Source organism: Apus apus, chromosome 2, assembly GCF_020740795.1.
Source record: "Apus apus isolate bApuApu2 chromosome 2, bApuApu2.pri.cur, whole genome shotgun sequence".
NCBI lineage: Eukaryota > Metazoa > Chordata > Aves > Apodiformes > Apodidae > Apus > Apus apus.
In genome coordinates, this window is record NC_067283.1 from 81,797,199 (window position 1) to 81,809,592 (window position 12,394).

The 12,394-nt window shown below is 39.0% G+C and overlaps 1 protein-coding gene across 9 annotated transcripts in view; it reads left to right on the forward strand.

Moving 5' to 3' along the window:
- Positions 1–12,394, forward strand: part of CTNND2 (catenin delta 2) — a 646,650-nt gene that overhangs the window by 338,891 nt on the left and 295,365 nt on the right. For all 9 annotated transcript variants that reach the window (XR_007888643.1, XM_051610842.1, XM_051610849.1 and 6 more), the window contains 2 exons: positions 630–664; positions 1,145–1,261. Coding sequence is in view for 8 of the 9 variants with exons in the window: in XM_051610842.1 (XP_051466802.1) it covers positions 630–664; positions 1,145–1,261 (152 nt within the window). In the remaining variant the exon portion in view is untranslated. The remainder of the gene's footprint in view (positions 1–629; positions 665–1,144; positions 1,262–12,394) is intronic.

Genomic DNA, 12,394 nt, shown 5'->3' on the forward strand with positions numbered 1-12,394 from the left:
AATATATTCATTTTATAGAAAAAACCCTACCTAGCTCATCCTCTGGTGTTCATGCTCATTATCTTAAAATTAAGACCTTCTATTGCTTAAGTGCTTGTACATGGAAGCACAAACAAATCTAAAATTACTCTTTTGTGTAGGTCAATTGCATTGACTTAGTTGCACATTTGAATAATATAAAAATGTACATAATGTCAGTAGAATGAGGAATCACGCTTATAATTTATTTTAGAAATCAGATCTAACTGTTCACTTGAGAAAGCAATTTTTAAGTTTCTCTACAAAAATGAAAAGTCAGACAAATAGATTAAAAAAAAATTAAAAATATTAACATTTTTGCTTAGAAACAGTGTGATTCATATATCAAAACTAAGAGGGCAGTTTCTATATGCATGTTTTAAATTGCTTAATTATAAAGTGAAGATCTTTCCACCCTGCTCAACAAATGCTGTGCAAGTCACTCATTAAAAAATACCTAAAATAATACTTTATATATAATTTTACCTATGTTGTTAACTCAGTTCCCTTATTCTTGTCAGTCCCGTCAGAATATATTTAGATCTGAATATCGATAGCACATTACTGAATCATTTCATAAAAAATTAACTCTTGCTTTTTTTTCTTTACAGTTCAACAGAAGAGCAGTTTCACTGGCAAACACAAGGTAATGCATTTATCTACATCTATGTAAAATACATACTCTCTTCCAGAATGATCATATTCTCTGAAGAAGATGGTGGGGAAAACAACATTTATTTATGCATTTTCTTTTATTGCTAGTGTGTTAAAACCCTACTTAAAAAACTGGCAACATTTGGCAGGATTTGTTAGGGTTGATAAAAGAACATCAAGACTGAGGTAGAGTTTTGAGAGGAAGCTTTGCTAAACATGTATTTTAACTTTTTTTTTTTTTTTTGAGATTATACCTGCACTTTCTCATTTTACTTTTATTAAAAGTAAAAACCCACACTTTCAAAGGATGGCATGATTTTCAATATGGCTAGCATTCTCTGTGTTCTCCATTCCTTCATCAGCTGTGAATGCTTAGTCACATGTAACTGGTTTTACTTTTTGTCTTGTAACTGGTTTATTTTTTGCTTTTCATCACTTCATTTACATTTTTATGTTTTTAATATTATTGCAGATGGTCAGAAGGATATAGAAGATGAGCTCACCACTGGTCTGGAGCTGGTGGACTCCTGTATTAGATCACTGCAGGAGTCAGGGATACTTGATCCACAAGACTATTCAGCCAGTGAAAGTAAGTTGTGAGAAAAGTGTTTTCTAGAAACCAGACATATTTGTAAAATCTCATGCTTTAAAACTGAATGCATATCTTATAGTCTTTTTCTTTATTATTTTCTGATAAAGGCAGAAAACAAAGTAGTTGCAAGCAGGCAAACCGCCTCCTTGCCTTTGCAACTTTTGGTTTGGTTTGTAATTGGGAGAATCTCACTGCTAGACCGTGGGGAAAAAATCCCAAATGTGTAATCTATTGTAAGGCAAATATTTTGTAATTGTAATATTGCTGTACTATAATATAAGGTCATGTCGTAAGACTTTAGCATCACCACTACAAAAATAACTTTTAAACAGCACATTCTTACTATGCAAAAGTAACAGAATGTAGTGTGGGACTGCGAGTAATTCTGGTGTCTCTTTGTAACCACTTGGCCAGGTAGCTGATAACTTCTTAAGACTAAAATTTTCAAATGGTTATACAGACAGAAATAGTCAGGTGAACTTTTTAAAGATGATGCAGAGAAGTTTGTGGGTGGTAGTAGATGAGAAGCTCAAGATGAGCCACCAGTGTGTGCTCGCAGCCTAGAGAGCCAACTGCATCCTGGGCTGCACCAAAAGAAGTGTGGCCAGCAGGGCCAGGGAGAGGATTCTGCCCCTCTGCTCTGCTCTGGTGAAAGCCCACCTGAAGTACTGTGTACAGTTCTGGTGCTGCCAGCACAAGGAGGGTATAGATCTGTTGGAGAGGGTCCAGAGAAGGACCATGAAGATGATCAAAGGCCTGGAGCACCTCTGCTATGAAGACAGGCTGAGAGAGTTGGGGCTGTTCGGCCTGGAGAGGAGAAGGCTCTGAGGAAACCTTATAGCAGCCTTCCAGTACTTGAAAGGGGCTACAGGAAAGCTGGGGAGGGGCTTTTCATCAGAGAAGATAGTGATAGGACAAGGGGTAATGGTTTTAAACTGAGAGAGTGAGAGAGGGGAGATTTAGGTTAGATATTAGGAAGACATTCTTCACTGTAAGGGTGGTGAGGAACTGGAAAGGGTTGCCCAGGGAGGCTGTTAATGACCAATCCTTGGAGGTTTTTAAGGCCAGGTTGGGTGAGGTTTTGTACAACCTGGTCTAGTGGTAGGGTTCCCTGCTCAGGGCAGGGGGGTTGGAACTTGATGATCTCTAAGGTCCCTTCCAACCTTTATGATTCTATGAATCTATGATTCTATGATTCTGTGAATGGCAGATGTAGCAAGGAAGCTAAAGTCTTTTCTCAAAGGTTTGCTCACTGGTCATCTAGCAGCCATTTTATTTGCAGAATTGTGCAGTGAGTGGATAGATTCTCTGCTACGACCAGCCTTTGGGGAAGTAAATCAAGGCTAAACAACAGCACAAGTGAATGAGGGATGTGCTACTGAAATGTATTTGTAGAGCAGATGTCTACAAACACTTGTGCTCATGCATTGCATACACTGAGACAAAGTTTTCCAACAGATTAATAGGTCTATTATCAAATGTAGCACCAGATGTTGAAAAAGCAGGTTAATTCCCTATTTTTCTTCACTTTTTCTCAGCCCACTATCTGATACTCTGTTGCCATCTGCCACAAATATATAGGCACTTTCACTTCACTCCTGCTGCAGCTACTGATACTACCTTGGCTTTTCAGTTTTCTCAAGTATATTTAAACATCTTCCCTCTGCTCAGTTGAACCATTTTTGTCTTTTTCAGTTCCCCAATGCTTAGTACCCTCTGACTGAGTCATGTTTTTCAAGATGTCTGTCCAAATTTAGCTTTCTCAAAAGTAAAGGGGATGACCTCCTCTTCATCTGGAAAGGTTAATGGAATATGACAGCCACCTTCTACAAAGCATCTCTAGCAATGACGAGTCATCACCTGAAAAGTGGTCATCAGGTGATGAAAGGAAGGCCTGGCAAATTGAATGCAGAATTTTAATTTTCCCATTTTTCATTCTTTTAAAACAAGATTGCACTAAAATTCACAGCTGACAATCCCTGGTCAGTAGAAATTTAGGGAAAGATTAAGTCAGTAGATGGAGAGAAATCTGGTTATGTGAAGAAAACTAGTACTAAACCAAATTTGTTTGGAGTATTACAAAAGGATAAGACACAAATAGGAATGTTGGTAGATGGGAAGGGGAATAGGAATGTAGGCAAATGGAGCATACTGATGGAGAAGAGGAGCAATAGGATACGCATTGTGTGGGGAACCAGCAGAGGAAGAACTGAGAGTTGTTGAAACAGAAGGTCCAGTCAGAAAGCTGAAAGCTCCATTTGCTTGGTTGGATGGTTTGGATGGTTGAACTTGGTCAGGTGTTAGGTGGAAAGAAAGGGACCAACAGGGTGATGAGAATGACATTCAAGAAAGGAAATAGTGGTAGAGTTCTGGACAGGACAATAGCTGTCCCTAAGAAACAGCTTTGGAGAGAACAGGTGCATGTGCTCATAAGGGGGTAGGCTTCCCTGCAGAGCTGCAAGCTTGATCTTCTTCATTGTCAGGAAATATTTGTGAAACCTTTTGGCACAGTGTCCCATACTCTGGGCCCACCTTGTAACGAAACTAGATTGCTACTTGCCATTATGGTTTTAATTAACAATCAGATATATATGCCAAAGGTAACAGTTGCAGCTCTGATAACCACCCATAAATGCAATTAGGTTTTCATATACCTGATTTCCTTTTTTTGCTTTTGGTGTCTTTTTTCATTTTAGAATAAAATGCCACAAACACACCAGACAGTTAAAATCTCACTGTTTGCAAAGTCAAAAGTACCAAAGTCAAGACTGTCTTTACAACATAATTTGAATTTCTCATGACTGCATCATAAAACAATTATTAGCATGCCCTGTTTGGTACATTTTCTGTCCATGCCTCATTTACCCCAAAGCTAAGGCTCAGATCACACAGTGTACTGAAGGGGAATGTCATCTGTAGCACTTGTGACTTCTCTAAGCAATGAGTAGAACACACATACTAAATGAAAACAAAAATCTCATTATTGACAGTTCGGCTTTACACATAGAAAGTAATTGTATCCCTCCTTCTTGTCCTGAAGTTCTGATGTTCTAGTTGTGAAATCATTCAAGGTGTCTTTTACTGACACTTTGTTTTAGATGTTCCTGGTTAGTTGACAGGTATGCTGAGAAGAAACAGCTGTAACTGAACATTGTGGAAACACAGTCTCAAATATATGAAGTGTGATATAAAAGGAATTTAAAACTCACTCTGAAGTGTCTCACACAGCATTTGTATTTCATGGACACTTTCTGTCTTAATTCCCTCGATCTCTAAAGAGGAAATGAGATCTACATAAATGTCCCTCTTTACAGGTATTATGAAAATTGTTATTTGTGATATATTTGAAGAACACATTGAGTTCCACAGAATAATCCTACAGTATATATATTTTTTTTTCTTTCTATTGCACATTTTTCAAAGAAGGCCTGAGGTCATGCAGTGAAAAATGAGGCACCTACAAAACACCAAATAGTTTTGCATTACGTGCACTGGCTGTAAGACAAGAAAAGAGGGGAAGAGTGATGATTCAAAAAAGACAACGTATTCTGGCATTTCCTAACTTTTGAGCTCTTAACTTTACAATTTTTGTTATGTTTACTTCCACAGTTCGACTGCATAGCTGTATTTTAAGTAACAAGGCTGACTCTGAGGAGAGTATTTTCAACCTTCCATAGCAGTTCTAGTCTACTTGAGATTTTTTAAATCATCATATGAAAGCCTGCCCAGCTTCTTTTTATGAACTGTGTGCATCTAGTCTAGCAAGTTAATGTCAGTAGCTCTGCTTTTCTAGAGGATTAGTGTGTCTGTAGTCAGAATCTTTACAGTTTGGTTTCATGCACTCTGATTTTCTCAAAATTAGTTTTAAAAAGTCATCACATAGCAGGCAGCTGTTATAATACTCTAAAGCTCAAACATCACCTCACATTTGCTATTCCTTTAGCAGCAAGTAAAAGCCATGACCAAAGGCTAAAGGGACAAGTCACATGAAAGGAGCTTACACAGGAGGAGTTCTGTATTGCTAATACAGATGCTCACTAATAATCTTTACTGAGTGTGAATCAGCAAATAAAAATCACATATATATAAAGCTTTTATTACTTTGGGGAAATACAAGCAGAGAGATCAGTTTTTAAAGTAATTTTTATCAGACAAAGGCGGGCAGATTAGTAACTGCTGTGTGCTCTCATACAAGTTTTCTGTGGTTGCACTGACCCTGGGACAAGGTTGCACACATCTGAGGGGAACTCCTGCACTGTTGCCCATCTCTTTTTTCTGTTCCACCTCCATATAAATTGGCTTCCCAAAAACTGTGGTTGCAGTTACAAGGGAACAAACAAAAAGTAAGGAAACTTCCAGAAACTCAAGAAGCTGCAGCTGAATTAAGACCTGAATCTGCATCTCCATGGTCCAGTTTCCTGTACCACAGTGATTTCTCCTTGTCTCCTTTTCTCTGATCTGTCACCACTGCATCACTCCAGTTTACATCAAACGTTATCTAACAGTTTTTGTGGAGTCAGAGGGGAGTTCAGCCTGTCCTAAGTGTTTGTGGGGATGCCACCAGCAGAACAACAGTGGTCCCTGGGTACCTTCATTCCCTGAGGGTGGGCAGGTACAGGCTGCTGCTAGTGGCAGTAGTCAGTAACTATGGTGTGTCCTAGGGACCTCAGTGTCACTGTGCAGGCACCTGACCTGCCCTCCATCCTCCTGTACATTGCTGTAACACCCAGTGTGGCAGCCTGGAGCTGACTGCAGAGCTGGCTGCTCCTCCCTGAAACTATTTATTTCCTCCAGCTTATCTCTTTATAATAGGAACTCAAAAATACTGCTTTTGCATAAATTAGGATAGGTAACTGTCACTTTAAATAGGTTCAGGGGAAAGACCAGACAAGTAATAGGCAAGATAATCACATATAAAACACTGGAGACAAGTCACAGGAGAGCATTGTGAATGCACAGTAAGCACAGGACCTGAGATCACTGGGGAAGGAAACATGCAGAGGAGTGAAATTTAGTTCAGGACAGACATAAGATACGTAAGATACAGAAGTACTGAATGATGACTACAACTCAGGTATTTTCTTGGTGGGATTGGTTCATTTAGTTGGGAAAGAGATGCAACAAAACATTTTGTGAGGGCTGATTATGCACTGCGGAGACAAAGAAAAATTAACATTTAAGATGAGCTTACTTTGAAAAAATGAGGGATAAAAGAAACAAAAGGCACTTTCTTCCTCTCCTTCCCATCACTGCAGCACTGTCTCAAAATAACTCAGCTGTTTCAGATAAATTCCTTCTATTACCTGGTCAGTACAGCTCCTCTTTATTTTTCTTTCCTGTTTTTCTTGTCTCTTCTCCCTCCCCCCTCTTTACATGTAAGAAGAATTTAAAAGGAAAAAAGGTTCAGGGAAGGAAGGAGAGTTAACACAGCTGTACAATTCTTTGGGTGAAGAAGAGTGATTGCTGAGGATGTTTTTTGTCAAGGCTTGATAAGGTCACAGTCTGGCCTGCAGATAAGTGGGAAAGGTCCTGATGAACTGCCTGAGACCCCCACATGTACCTTCTCTGTGACAGAAAGAATCTAGAGGCCTCTGAGTGATAACTAAGGATGAAACTACCTTTTTCTGCCAATGTTTGTAGATTTGCATTTTACAAATGGGTAGTGTGAGCAGGAGTAAGATAAATGTGGAACGAGAGGAAGGTTTCGATCCTCTGTTTCTTTCCCTCCTGCTAGTTCCTCTTTACCCCTATCCCTGTGGTTCATTATCATGTCACATGAGGACAGCAATGATACTAGCATCAAAACCATTTCTGAAATAATTAGCTGAAGCTCTCTAAATTGTTGCAGACAACATTGAATCCTTACAGGCCACAGTGGTGAAGATAGGCAATGGTTACTCCCTCTGTCATGGCAGCAAAATGAGAGTTAAGACGGACTGCTGAGATTACTGAGCAAATCCATTGGCACTTTCTTCTTGATTTAAACCACAGGCTCAAATGTCTCTTAATCCAGATGTCTCTAATTTTATTTTTAAGGTATCTATGCTTTCATGCTATTTCCTTTGCTTCAGTTTCCACAAAATGAACATAAGACCAGTCTTGAAAGGATTATGGGGTAGGTTTATGTAGCTTTTGGCATTTAAGTTTCTAAATGAAATGGAATTGTTGCACTATTTTTCAGTTGCTTAACCACTTCATATGACAACTGTCCTTCTTTGCTCTTTAAGTAATTACTGCAGACTGCAGTAGTTCTTGTTGACATGTCTCAGAAAACATCTCAGATCAGTCTTGCAACTGTCTGATATTTTTTAAATGGTGTATTTTGAATTTCAATTTAAAATTAAGTGGTTCATATTTGGATTGCAGTTTTCCCCACCTGATATTGCCAGTACTCCGGACATTTTTTTCCCCCTAATTTTCTCAATATATTTTAATTCACATCTGTGACCCTCATGCTCAGGATTGATTACAGAAAGCACCACACTGATAAGTGAATAAATACAATGTAGATTAGATAACACTGTGTTCTTGGCTAGTGCCATTTCAGAGTTAATTTCACTGAGGCTACAGGTTGACAGAAATGCAGGCAGTTAACGATGTCACTCCTAAGGACTCAATCTCACAATATGTTAATTCTTACAGACATTTGAAACTATTTTCCCAAAATACAGCACAAGTGAGTAGAAGCATCATTTACATATCTTTTCCTCTGAAGAATTATTTGTTTTACATGATCAGATTATTTTTATCACATAAAATTACACATGGTTTTCACTTAACTAACCTGATTAACTCTAGGGTCAAAAAGATGGGCTAAGATTTTATTTTTTTTTTAGTTTTGTTTAAGCAGTTTTTTACAATGAAAGCAGTTGTCCCAGTGTGAATGAGCACTCCTTGTTCAACCTTTATGATTTTCCTCCTTTGTCAGCAGCTTTATCCACAGATACTGAAAATGGATTGAAACAAAAACACACTATTTACACAATTAATGTGTAAAAGGATGTGTGGGTTGGTTTTTTTTCCACCCCATAGCATCGTGCTTTGTGAAATTGCCACCTGTCAGATGGCTGATATGCTCAATGAGATGAAATTTGGCAGCAGTGAACCTCACAATTTGTTGATAGATGAAGATATTTCCATTTCATTATCTGCTCTGAAAGCCAGGGTGATCCAGCTGAATCATTCTTTGTGCACACAAACAAGGTGTTCTCATGGGTTCTCCTGGTGAACACACGCAGTAATAAAATCATGTGCTCTTTGAGTACGTTTCAGAACTGAAAAGCAGATAGGAAGTGTGTGTGCTGCTCTTTCATTTTGGGATTGGAGTCTTTGGAAGAGGAGTGACAGAAGTCCATAACATGGGTCACACCACTTTTCCATCTGTGGCATTAATGCAAACCTGGCAGTTGTGTGACTTAGTTCTTAGCTCCAGATATAGATCTTTCAGAGTATGAGGTCTGAGGAAATTTTGATTTATTGATGAAACTTCTGTCAGTATTGTAATATACTCATGGTAAATATTCATGGTTGGGCATTTTGGATGCCTCTCCTTATTCCCTCCATCTCTTCTAATACAAGCCTTTTCTATATCTTGGCTTCAAAACTTTGGCATTTCAAAGTCATCTTTGCCCAACTTGTAATGGGGTAAATCTTCTGAAAGGTGGACGCCTTTGGTTATAAAGTTCTAAGTCTCAGTTATTCATTGTATGTTCTTATGGAGAAAGTTGTGCAGAAATTGTCTCAACTGTGGGTCCAGTTTAGTCTTTTGAAGTAGTTGTTAAATACTTAAGTGTTGTTTCCTATATTCACCTCCCCTTTCTGGCCCTAGTCACTCTAAGTGTGAGCCTGAAATAATTGTAATGTCATTTAACATTGTAAAAGCCACTGGCTGATAGCAAACACCAAAACCTGCTTCCAGGGGCAGTCATCAGCAGGCTTTTAATGTACTTACAAAATAGTTGACTACGTAAAGTTTCTGTAGATTCATTGCTGAACCCTGCTAAGACAGTAAGATTTCATAGTATGAAGCAGGCTTTAGCGCTGACCCGAGAGCCAGCTCTTACACATCAGCATCAGTGTTTGCAGCCAGGGCTGCCTCAGGAAATTCTCCATCAGCACTGAGCATCCTGAACTTGGACTTTATTGTTTGCATCCTCTGTCAGAATCAGAGTTAAACGGTATGGAGCAAAGCACCAGATGAAAAGATGTATCTCAGACACTATCATTTGGTACTCCATCACCTCTGCTCTTATTACAGCTGTCAGGATGGTGAGGGCCAGGTAAAACAGGCACATCTTCATTCCTGGCATATTCTGTCCTATTAAATTCATGTCGGTCTTCTCACTTCCAGAGCATGAGTGAAGTTTTCCTTTTCAGTCTCATCCCTTATGCAGGCAGGAGAAGACCACTGCAGAGTCAAACTTAGGAATGGAGCCACAGTGTGGGCTCTCACCACTGGGATTCCTGGAAAGCTTTGGTATCTGCTTCACTGGCCACGGTCCACCATGGGTTACTGACAATGAAGCATTAGGGACTGTGACTTGGGTCCAGCTGATCTCATTCTGCTTTGGTTCACTGCCTGAATCCAAGTTTGTATGTGGTTGTTTACAAGCAGGAGGCCTGGTGGAGGCTGAAGGAACTGTCACCATTCAGGGAAGAAGGTTCTGCTTTCCCTGGTTCTTCAGGGGTGGCACAGGGGTTGCTGTGGGCACCCTTCCTACAGCAGCCTATAGGCTGATTTTTTGTTTCAGTGTGCTGTCACCTGCAGCATGTCTTTTGAAGTTTCCTTATCTCTGGTTATGTCTACATGTTGAAATGTGCTTTTATATATAAATTGCATATTCGTATCACAGTATTACTTCCTATCTCTGAGCTTGCTTATCCTAATATGAATCTGACCTTGTGTACCTGGTGTCATTTTATGCTGTGCAACTGACTTAAAATCCCTGCCTAAAGAAAACAACCCTTTGCAATCTAGCTTTATTACTGTAGTACAAAAGGTGAATGTCAAATTATCACAAGAGAAGTAACAACAGGTAAAATATATATGGAAGGGAAAAATGGAAATGTGAGATAGTCGAGACCCAGAAAGCAGGAACAATTAGAAAGGAGGTCGTGATCAGCTTGTAATGCTTAGCCTGTGGCAAACACAAATCCATCACAGGCAACCAGGTGTTCCTGCATCCACCGCAGGAAGCAGTTACTGAAACTCATTAGATGATGACAGTGACTTATGGTAGCATCTGTAGGAGCACGAAAAAGCAAGACTTTTGGCATCCAAACCTACAGTGCAAAAGAACATCAGTAAATATTGTGTCTGTAGGACCGGCCAGGAAACAAATGCACCCACATCCTCACGACAGACTGGCAAACCACTTGCCCTACTCTTGCCTCAGTTGCGTTCCAGTACCCACGCTCAGCGGCCTCAGAGGTGCCAAGAGCCACATCGTTCTGCCACCCCCCGTGCCAGCTCATCAGCATAACCAGCGTGTAGATGCAGCCTTGAAAAAGAGGTAGTTGGCCTGTGAGCTTGTGTAAAATGATGTATATGGAACAGAAAATCTTGGCAGGTATGAGTGTGGGGGTTTTTCTGCTACGTGCAGTTTATGTAGCTCACAATAAAGTAGGGGTTTTGTGACTTGTATGATAATGCAGAGTAGGGAGTTGCCTCGGGTTTTTTCCATTCTGGCCTTATGAATGGAGAAATGCATTTTCTGAGTACAACACAAGAGCAGAGAGTAGTGTGCCTTTGTAGACACAGACAGAAAGCAGAAGCAAAAGGGTGTACTTTCTGTTTTATGGCAGAGGAGTTTTTGGCAGATGAAAAAGATTGTCATAAGAATTTTGACCTTTTTGACTTTCTACTTAATTGACTTCTGAAGCAGTGCTAAACACATTCTGAACTGGCTCGCCTCAGAGACCAAATAGCCATTTTCATTTGTGGATAGAAAAGATTCAAGTTTTAAGCCTCTCAAAGGTCAGGAAAAAAAAAGGTGTTCTACTTAGCACAAGAAGAAACCTGTTTTATGCTACTAGTTAAGCTCACAGAACAATATAATAGCACAATAGATCTACTGGTGCCTTCTGTATTAGATTCATATATCTGTGTAGTTTTACATGTTTTATAGTCAGAAGCTTGTAAGCTTTTTATTGAAATAATAATAATAATATATTATTATTATATAATTATATAATAATTGTATTATTATTATTATTATTATTATTATTATTATTATTATTATTATTATTATTATTATTATTATTATTATACAATCTAACTTGGGTCTATCAGAATAAGTTTGTCTAATTTTTTGATCTCTCATAATGCATTCAGCTTCCATGTGAGTCATGTTTGTGTAATGTCTATAACCATGTGATTTTATTTCCTAGAACGAAAAAGGGAATATGTAAGTTTAATACTATCAGGAGCAGCTTTAGACTGCACTAGGCACAGAGGGTGACACTTGACATTCACAGTCGGTCTTCTCAGGTATGAAATACTTCCAAAAAAAACAGGATTTAGTCATGCAAAATATGTCTTAATTTACTAGAGTATTTTTCTGTAAACAAAGCACGCGCTCCATTTTTAATGTAGCCATTCTTTGCAAAATGGGATACTGATAATGAAAACACAAATTAGAAAATAGCAATTATTTATGCCAAAATTCAATGTTTCCCAAACAGTAACATGACAGTTCTTTCTGAGTCAGAGTTTGCTGTGTCTGCTGCATGCAGTGCATCCTCATGCATGCAAGTTTCTTCTTGTGGTCGCATGTATCTATTCCCATCCAGAAGCCCATTTCAGGTACTGTTCTCCTGTGGTTCCACAGTCCCATTCTTTTAATAGATAGCAAGCTGCTGTTACAGTGAGGTATTGGGCTGCCACTCCTGGTATTGCATATTGCCTGCAGAGTTTCACAGAAGGAATGTTATCACCATTAGCAAATCATGCCAACTGTGGAAAGAAATTATTTCTATTCTCTGGGTAATTCACATTGTGTCTACCTTAGGCCACTGGCAAGGTTTTGTTGGCAGAGACTTTTCATGGAGGTGTAACAAGTGCCAGCAGAAATTTTGCTGCCAAACAAGCTGCAGAATCATCCATACATATCCTTATATAAAACACTAGAG